The sequence below is a fragment of the Armigeres subalbatus genome, chromosome 2, assembly GCF_024139115.2.
Source record: "Armigeres subalbatus isolate Guangzhou_Male chromosome 2, GZ_Asu_2, whole genome shotgun sequence".
Lineage (NCBI taxonomy): Eukaryota > Metazoa > Arthropoda > Insecta > Diptera > Culicidae > Armigeres > Armigeres subalbatus.
The window spans coordinates 113453930-113464265 of record NC_085140.1 but is presented as its reverse complement, the minus strand read 5'-3'; the positions used below and the strand labels follow the sequence as shown (position 1 = coordinate 113464265).

The following is a 10336-nucleotide window of genomic DNA, read 5'->3' as shown; positions in this document are numbered from 1 at the left end:
CGTGAGGAAATTATACTTACCTATGCACTCGGAAGTGGCGGCAGCGGCCAGCGCTAGCTCTTCCTCCAGGTTATTTGGCTTGCAGCTCGTCGTCTTCCAGTGGGTTCGCAGTCCGGAAGCACTGATGTACTTCTTATCACAACCTTGGCATACGTACGGCCGATCGTTGGTGTGCAGCCGCTTGTGCAGCTTCAGGTGCACAAACTGGGTGAACTTCTGCGGGCACAGATCGCATGCGTACGGTTTCTGGCCGCTGTGTAGCCTCAAATGGGTCTTCAGGTTCGACGTGGAGGAGAACCGCTTCTTGCAGATATCACATTGGTGCGGTTTCTCGCCGGTGTGCACCAGATGGTGCTTCTGGAGGTGGGCAAGCTGGGTGAAGGATTTGGTACAGACGTTGCACTTGAAGGGCCTTTCGCCGGAGTGGGTTCGCAGGTGAACCTTGAGGTTGGACAACTGCCCGAAGGTCTTGCTGCAGACGTTGCACTCGTAGTGCATTTTGCCGTCTCGTTTACGAAGTGGGTATGGCAGACTGCGATAGCCCCGGGATCCAGGACTTCCCGGACTCATGGGGCTTCCACTTCGCGAGTAGGAGCCACCGTCCGGGCTGAGACTGCTGGGCGGTGAGCATCGTCCGGGAGACATGTGTGTTAGCGGGGGAAGTGGCTGCATCAGCGGATGTCCCAGCGGGAGTTGACCCTTGGCTTGGAGTTGTACAAAACCGTGCGGGGACTGGATTGTATGCGTTGTCAGTCTCTCGTAGTGGCCACCGTTCAGGGGTGGCGAGTAGGTCGAGCTAGAAGCGTTGTTGATCACGGATCCATTCGATGAGGGATAGATGGCGTAGTTGTGCGGGGATGATTCGTAGGGGCCTGGCGAATGCGTTGACTGCGGTCGCAGCTCGCTGCTGTAGATCAGGGTGGGTGATTGAGATTCACGATGGTCCACGGTGATGATCTTGGTTTCCTGTATGATTTGGGGGCCGCTGTCAGCCATTTCGCGATCGGCGTTCTGTGAGCTCGAGTCTGGGCTGCATGCGGTGCCGTATCGATGCGATTTTTTGTACGAATAGGCCATCTCCGTGGGGGAGGTTGGAGGGGGCGTTGCGTTCGGTTGTCGCCGGTGAGGATCATCCACCGGAGGTCGGCTGCCGGTGAGGATCGTTTCCAGAATACTTGAACTTGGCGGGGAATATCGGATGTAAGTGGCGGGAGATGTGGACGTCTCCGCTTCGTAATACGTTTTGGTTACGGGAACGATGGTTGTCTCTGGGGATGTGTCCACCACAATCACTGTGCTGGTGGCCGGCGTGACCTCCCTGGTTGTGACGACCTCTTCCTCCTCTACCAAGTCTTCCTTATCGCTTGGCGATTTGAAGTTCTTGTTGTTTTTGAACTCATACTTCAATGGCATTTTCATCTTGACTTTTCGGTACTCGTTTTTATCACAAATTTCAACCTTCTGGCTGACGCTGGTTTCCTTGGGTTCGATCGCTTTCTTCGAGCAATCTAGTACGTAGTTGTGTTCACTCTCGCTATCGCTGGAGTCCTCCGGTGGAGTGAAGGCATCCTCGTGATACCCATTGCTGTGGTATCCTTCGTCCGACCTGACCGATCCGTCGTTCGGCGTCAGCTGATGCTCGTAGTGGGCTTCCTTGCCATTCTGTGAGATCGGAGAGTTGGCATCGGCTTCTTTTGCACTTTCCCTCAGTGGGCTCTGTTCCCGGACCATGACCCTGATTGGTGATCGATCCCGGTGGTGTTCAACCGAATTTCTCGGCTCTCGGAGCACCGTCTGGTGGACCTGGTGCTTGGGAGGAACTACTACTGTCGTGGTGCTCGGAACTGCCGGGGCCGGTGGCGAAGGGCTTGGCGTGGGGGCAGTCCGTATCGCCGGCATGTACATCCCCAAGCCCATCACGTGCTTGACGTGGTTGTAGGCCACCTCGGCCGGGACCGGTGCCTTCGCGATCGCTCCGTACGTTTTCTTGAGCGTTTCCTCCCGACATATGGAGTAGGTCGCCCGTTCCGGGTCGATGTCGTAGCCGAGCCGTTTGGCAAAGTCCCGGCAGTACCAAACCATCAGCTCCTCGTTGGGCATGATGTCCCGGATGGTGTAGAAGTAGATGTGCTCCTGGTGCTGGCAGGCGACCAGATTCATCACCGAGAAGCTGTACGCCGATGCGACGTACCGCATCCAGTTGGACTGGGCCGGGTCCGAGCCGTCCAGGTAGAAGAAGTCGCTGTCTTTGAATATCTGTGCGGGTGATTGGGGGAAAAAAATGGGCGGAAGATCGAATGGTTAGTCGAATAATCGAAACGGGGGCGAAGTTTCAAAGAGCTTGAGAAGCTGTTTGTTAGGATAGATATGTACCTTGATATTCCCATAGGAAACATGTCGCAGCTCTTGCACCTTTAGGGTGGTTCCAGGTTGATAGAATATATAAAGTTGAGAACAGAAGGGAAGAAAAGGTCACAGAGTAATATGAAAAGGAGAGAAGAGCAGAATAACAAATTGATGATTAGTAAAGCAGTTATTAATAGCTGAATAGTTTTAACATGTTAGTCCCCAATTTATTTATTATTCGAAACAGAGAAATGCCGTTTGGCTTAAAGTCATTCGTCTGGAAGCTATTTGATCGAAGGCAACAATGCCGAAAGTTATTTGGCCGAATATGCATAAAACCATAAAACGAACAAACAATTAGGCCGAAACCGATCTAGCAGAATTGGTCTTTTGGCCGGAAAACCCATCTGGCCGAGAATGTCAATGTCGTTTGGTTGAATTGGTCATTGGCCGAAAAAGTCGTTTCGCCGAACAGGTAATTTTGCCGAAAATGCAAAATTGCTATGGTCGTTTGATAGAAAGGATCATTTGTCCGAAATGTTACTTGGCCGAACGTTCGGCCGAGAAAGTCGTTTGGCCGAATAGGTCATTTGGCCAAAAAAGTTGTTTGTCTCATTTCTCACATTTTCGGCCATATTACCAGTGCAGCCAATTGACATTTTGAGCTAGACGACCATTTCGGCCAAATGGAATTTTTGGGCAGTTGTCTTATTGAACCAAATTACTTTTCAGCAAAATGATCGGTTCGAACGATCGACATTTTGGCTATATTAAATGTTCGGCCAAACAACATTTTTGGTTTTTTTAAGTTTCGGCCAAATCACCATTCCTCATTCGAGACATATAATTTGGATTTCAATTAATTTTTGTGGTTTATTTAATCAATTTACAGCCATTTTCAACATTACAAAGCAACAAAGTTACAAATCGAAGTCGCTCATACTGCCCCGTATTTATGATTGTCGCTCTCATCGTTTCCATTAGTCGCCACCATTAATGGGGTGTTTGTGCGCAGTCCGTGCATGTATCCTTGACATCGCCTGAACGGTTTCCAATTGTGACGCAATTAAAATTCCCCGCATGAGGAACCCACAGGAAAGGTGGTGAAAGGTTGAGAGGAGACGGCGAGTAGACTTCCAAGGACAGACAGCCCAGACCAGACAGACAGTCAGGCAGGCCGGCCGCGTCCCCCCTTTTCACCCACAGAATATGCGCCTTTGAGGGGCTTCTTCGCTTCCTACTAACGACACAATGCCACTGGCAATGGTGGAAACCAACAAAGGAAATGCGCGACTCGGAGAAAACAAAGGCGTCTCAAAATCAGTTAGTGGGGTTGGGTGGATGGGGGAACATTAATATTGAACCGATTCTAAAGAAAAATGACGAAGGGATTTCAATAAGGATCATAAATTTTTACTCTCAATGGAGGAAAATTCGGCGAATAACTCAACGCTTGGTTCATATCGATTGTTCGGCAGCACGAAGTGGAAAGAGAGGTGCGGCACCAAAATAACATTTGTTCGAAGTGAAATGAAGCAAGAAAAGCTCGATTGGGGTAGGTCTCGGAGCTACTGTAAGGTTTTTTTTCTTATTAGATGAGGTGCTTTCGACGGTGAGAGACAGTTATTTTTGGAAGTCAGAGTGATTTTTTTGGCAGTAATTGAAAATTTATGATTCACAATTGGATTCAGTTCTATTGAAATCATATTTCTCTTGTTTCCGCCCTTCCCCATTGTGGTGTTCAATTCTATTGTTACGACAAAGGTATGTCAACAGACGGAAATAGGAACGGTCCGAACAAGTCAGTTGGCCGAAAAATCAAATTCGCTGAACGAGTCAACTGTCCGAAAAAGTTAACTGATCAAGAAAAACAATTGGCCAAATAAATAATTGTGACAAATAAGCTATCAGACTGAACAAATTCAATTAAATGAGTTCCCTATCCATACGTTTATTTCATTCTATCCTGTTGAAGCATACTTTTCGGATTTTTAATTCAATATCTGCGTTTGAATTTTTTTTATGAGACGAAAGGGAGTTCTTAAGAATTCACCAAAGCCATCCCGACAGATTAGTATACGCCGACACCTTCTGTACAGTAACTCAAGCAGAAACATTCAACTTACCCTCCAGAAATACCGCCACAGCTGCTTGTCACTGGGATGGCTGGGTGTCCGAACGCCCTCGAAGGGGCCAAACCGAGTACCGCGAGGTATCACTCCGGTACTCCATACTCCTTCCGTCTACATGTTTTCGAAACGGAAGAGATCAAATGCAATCAATTAGACTCACACTACCCCATGCCTGTCAATTGCTTCAAAGCACAGAAAGTGCGATACCTACCGTCGCCGTTGGCGTCGACAGAACCAGCGAGGGTTTGAGCGTCAGACTGCGGGGCAGGGTTTTGTCCGCCCGGTTGGGCATGCCCTTCTCGCACGGGACATCCGGCACGATGTAGACGGCCAGCCGCTCAAAGTCCTCCTCGCGCATACGCGTCACGTCGTAGTCCTGCTGGACCGTCGGCGTCACGCTCCGGGGTGGTTGCGTTCCGGCCATGGTTATTAGCTGTTGGGAAAAGGGGTGGAAGAGAAAGACCACAGTAATAATTGGTTAGTGATGAGGGACTCTTTGTTGTCTGAGGGTGAGTCGCGCAGGGGTTCTCCATCGGTCAGTCCAGAAATTGGGGGTAATCAACAACTTTCAAATAAATCCAAATCAGCTTAATACGTTGAAGGTTTGAAAATCAGCACCAAAAACCTTTACACAAAAAATGATAATTTTAGACAGACAAATCGCAACCTCCTGGTTGTGCGAAGGAAAGCGCCACCTCAATGACGAAGAGTCTACGAGTCTCCCTTTTGGTCGGCACCCACCAGACGGTCGGTGCTGGAGAAAATCAAGGTCAGCTCGCAAGGATTATGCAACCGTTTTTGTGTCGACAGTACATGAGTGTGTTGTGTCTCTCCTACTGCTGCGGAGAATGACGGCGTAGTGATGATGCCATATATGCATGCATGCATTTCATCACGGTTGCCTTTCCCGCGGTAACACCGAGCTGACCTTACCGACTTTTTATTCCCACCGTCAGGCCTTAACGAGGCATTGTGATTTATCGATTCACCAGGGAGTGAGGTAAGACCCTCCGTCAGGATCTAAACGGGGAAAGTTTTCCAGAAGGCTTTTCCTCGGGGCACACACAATCACCTGCACATGCAATCGAAAGTGAAATATCAAAGGTCGTGTAGAATTAATGTCTAGTTTGGTTTCGTTGTTACAATTCTGGGACAAGCACACAAACCACACGAACCGTGAACCGAGTGACATTTTCGCTCACCATAACGAACGGCAGCTACTGCTTATGCAACCCGCACTGCACCGCCTACATCGGATTTAGCATCCCATTTTCGATGCTTCCCGAATCGACACTTATGGCATCGAAATTAAACTTTTGCGACACTTACTGTTAACGAATTCAACGCAAGACACCGAAACTAACACTCATAACATAAATCCTCCGCTTATCTGATTAAACGTTTCGCCTGCAGTTCAATTTCCACCCGATAATGGCCAGCCAGCGGCAGTGCGAACGATGACAATCATCATCAAGCACTATAATATGTGCTCGGCTCTTCATTCACAACGCAGCAGCAGCAGCGGAGTGTAGCATCCTGCCTGATCCTCGCAGATATGTGGAGCAGCATCATCCGAACACAACCACACAGGTCCGAGGCAGAGGCGAGAGATCTTTTTCCGTCGGTGGCGCGAAGAAGGAGGCAATACGGAAATGCCTCCCCCACCCCCCATCAACGACAACGACGACGACGACGAATACGATAAAACCTCGATAGTCATAACCTAACTCAATGTGCGTTGCGGTGGGGTAGGAAGCGCAAAGGATGCACCACAATGGGGATGGCGAGAGCGAAAGTTTGTTTTCCGCGAGAGATTGAGAGCGGGAGAAAGTTGGATGTGCATAACATGGGAAGGACTGTCGAGTAATGCAAATTTACTAAAAATTCTGGAGATCGGTAAAAATAAAAAGTCCGAATAGTGAATTTTAAAGCTCAAGGTGAGATCAGTTCAGTTCAATTTCCAGTGGAATGACAATTATTTTTTTTGGATTAATGCAAGCGAATTACTCAAGGAAAATCAAAATATCTTTACGCGGAAATGTAAACGAGTTTCTCGAAGAAATGCAGACTAGATTGTAGAGGATATTCAGATGAATTTGCGATGAAAATTTAGAAGACCAATTTTTCATGGAAAAACAGATAAGTTTTCCGTGGAAATTTAGACGAGTTTCTTGCGGAAATTGAGATGAATGCAGATTAGTTTTACACGGAATTTTGAATGTATTTCTCGTGGAAATTTAGACAAGTTTCTTGTGGACGTCCTTCTCGTGAAAATATAGAAGTGTTTCTTACCGAAATTCAGATGAATATTTCTTGGATAATAAGGTAAATTTTTCGTTAAAATTCAGACGAGCTTATTTTCCGGAATTTCTTTGAAATTTCCCGCAAAAACATTTGAATTTTCAATAAATGATTTTAGAAATTCCTAGGGAAAATTGATTGGAAATCCGAGATAAAAATTGTCCGAGTTAAAAATTGTTAGAATCTCCGTGAGAATTTCCACGTAAAATTGTTCCAAAATTTTACCAAAAATTATTCAGAATTTCTGCGGGTAGTTCATCGGAATTTCTTCATAAATTTCTTTGCAATACTTTCTGGAGCTTTCGCATGAAGTTCTTCGGAATTTCTGAGAAAGATTCAACGGAAATTTCACTGGAAATATTTGGAGTTTTCGTGAGAAATTGTTTAAAAGGTGAAAGAAATTTTAACGAGGAGTTGTTCAGAATTTCCAAAGGATTTTTTTCAGAAGGAAATTCTTTGGAATGCGAATGGATTTTGTTTTATTTTCAAGGGAAATTTTAAGGAATTGCGGAAAATTACTCGTATTGTCATCAGTTACGACAGTGGTTCTGTCTGCAAAACTACTTTTTCGGTCAAAGGACCATTTCGGCCAAACGATATTTCCGGCATTTTAAGACAACTGACCTATACGGCAAAACGATTTTTTTTACCAAATGACAAGTTGTTCATTTCGGCCAAATGGCATTTTGGGCCAGATGAGTTTCGGTCTAACGGTTTGTTCGGCTAAATGACATATGAGCATGAGCATGATGACCGTGCATTTCGTTGTTGCTACTCCGTTATCGACCAGAACAGTCGAAATTGCACAGGGAACCAATGGTTGGTAGCATGGCACAGTCCGAGAGCTCTAGTATTTTGAATGGCTGGCCACGTCCTCACGGTCATTGGGGATGGGAAGGAATAGATGATGTAGTCACTCGCCCACTGCAAGCCGAGAACCACCTTGCGGAATTTTATTGGAATCTGGGGTTAGGTTTTATAGCAGAGGTTCGTCTTGGTTAACGATTGCCAATGTGATAGTAATGAAAGGGTGGTGTAAATTCTAATTGGATGCCGAAGCGAGCTTTTTTCTTTGGCTCATTTCGAATTCTAACATTTACCTGCTAGAACTAATCAAGTTGTAGGTACCGTGGACCCCCGATAACTTGAATAACTCAATTTGCATAAAAAAACTGGTTTCTGGCTGCTCTTTTTGCTGTTTTGTTTTGATTCTGCGTTTCGTTTCACGATGTTCCATTTTTCTTTTCTCAATTCCACGTGCTAAATGACTTTTGAACCATTTTTAATTCGAACGGGGTTCAAATTAAAAAGTGTTCAGATTAAAAACGATCATTTTACCGGAGGTCCACGGTATAGGGATAGAAGATGGAAACGGTATGAAAGCCCATTTCTAGATCTAGCGATTGCTAGAACATGACAAATATATGAAAAGATACAAAGTAGGAAGAATGGAACGGGCCTGGGATTGAACCCACGACCTCCTGCGTATGAGGCAGCCATATGGCCAACAAGCCCGTTTAGGTTTGTTCGGCTAAATGACATATTCGGCTAAACAACTTTCGGCCATATGACTCTTCCCGTCGTTTGATTGAAAGTCATTCAGCAAAGGCCATTGTCATTTAGCCGAATTACATTTTGCTGAATTGAACATTTGACCGAAACGGTTATTAGGTCGAAAATAGTTTGGCCGAAAATGTCATTGTCAAACCGGTCATATGGCCAAAAATGTCGACCCGTTTGACCTATTCGGACAAATTACTGGTCTCCGGAAGGTTAATAAAAAAATAATATTTAAATGAAAAACATCAAAAAACTCCTCGGATTTGTTATATAATGTTTTGAAAATCCTCAAAATTATCCAAATTTTATTTTATTATTATTTTAAATATTATTTTTTGGCAAAAAAATCCGAGGGGGGCAGACAAAATTGTTTTTTAATGTTTGTATCGTTCTAATCAGTTTAAGGCCACTCCTGACGGAATCCAAGTTTCAAAGTGCTCGCGTTTTCGGGGGCACACCTCTCGATACGGAAGCAACGCACAACTGTCATTTTTATTATTTCACGCATGCTGCAACGCAAAGCGAAGCAAAGCGAAGTCAACAAAAATGACAGTTGTGCGCCGCCACATTCGGCCGTATGTCCATTTCAGCCAAATGAAATTTCGGTCAATTGACTTTCGGCCTAATGGTTCGTTCGGCCAAATCACATATTCGACCTAAAAACTTTCGACCTTGTGGCTTTCAGTCAAGTAACTTACGGCAAAACGGCCCTTCTCCATTCATGAATTTGAATTCATCGAGAAATTATTTAGATTTCAATGGAAAATACTCGGTAATGCCTGCGGAAAACTCTTCGCAAATTTCATTCGGAATTAATCAAAAGAATTTTCACCGAGAATTCTTCCAATTATTTACGGACATTTATTCGGGATTTCAGCGGAAATATTTTCAGAATCTCAAAAAAAATGTGGATTTCAACAGAAAATCATTCAACTAAACTTTACGGGAATTTTTTGAAGTTTCAACGGGAAATTAAAAGGAATTACATTTACGAAATATTCTCCTAAGTATCAACTAGATGTTTTGGGGATATCAATCGAGAAATTCGAAGGACATCTGCAAAATTTCAATCGGCGTGGAAAATCATAGATCAGCGGCGTGAAACGACGGCGCATCGATGCAAGAATGTCGGCGGTGGCTAAAACTGTCGGTGGCAGCGGCACGGTGCTTTTGTTAAACTTTATTTATGTGTTGAAGCGGCAAAGTCTTGAAAATATAGACAGTAGGGTGGCTCAAAAAACACTTTTTCAAATTTTTTGATGGGCCGCACTCGCTTGATCGGTTCTATTTGATGTTCTGATGCTCTGGACAAAATTTCAGCCAAATCGGTCAACGTTTGGGCGGTGCTAAACTCGTTGAAACTTAATATGGAAAAATGTATGCAGAAACATCCAAAAACAGTGATTTGTAGTTGGACGGCACAATTTACGATCAAGAACCTTAATACTCATTCAGTTCTTGTAGAATTAAATACAGAATGTTATGCTGAAAACCGCGAAAAGATTAGAGTTTATTAGGCAAAGATATTAGCATTTTACTGGAGTGTTGTAGAGGTGAATTTATTTCTTTTTAAAGGTAAAAGAAACGAAATTTGCTCAAACCACATTTCAGAAAAATGCTAATAACTTAGCCGGGCAAACTTAAATCTTCTCGCGGTTTTCTGCATAAAATTCTGTATTAAATTCTTCAAGATCTGAATGGGTATCATAGTCCTTTATCGTAAGTTGTGCCGTCCAACTGAAATTCACTGTTTTTGGATGTTTCTGCATGCATTTTTCCATATAAAGTTTCAACGAGTTTAGCACCGCCCAAACGTTAACCGATTTGGCTGAAATTTTGTCCAGAGCATCAGGGCATCAAATAGAACCGAATAAGAGGGCGGCCCATCAAAAAAATTGAAAAAAGTTTTTCCCATACTAATTTGAGCCACCCTAATAGACAGATTTCTCTTAAACATAAGGACGAAATTCTCGTAGACATTTAGATGAAATCCTCGT

At 44.5% G+C, this 10336-nt stretch overlaps 1 protein-coding gene across 5 annotated transcripts in view; it reads right to left on the bottom strand.

The window, feature by feature from the left end:
- LOC134210687 (PR domain zinc finger protein 1) overlaps positions 1–10336 on the bottom strand; it is a 199601-nt gene that overhangs the window by 17468 nt on the left and 171797 nt on the right. For 4 of the 5 annotated variants that reach the window (XM_062686888.1, XM_062686890.1, XM_062686891.1 and 1 more), the window contains 4 exons: positions 4690–4911; positions 4473–4589; positions 2374–2412; positions 21–2256 (listed from right to left, as the gene is read on the bottom strand). In XM_062686888.1, coding sequence (XP_062542872.1) covers positions 21–2256; positions 2374–2412; positions 4473–4589; positions 4690–4902 — 2605 coding nt within the window. In that variant the 5' untranslated portion in view covers positions 4903–4911. The remainder of the gene's footprint in view (positions 1–20; positions 2257–2373; positions 2413–4472; positions 4590–4689; positions 4912–10336) is intronic. The other variant, XM_062686892.1, reaches the window with a different exon arrangement.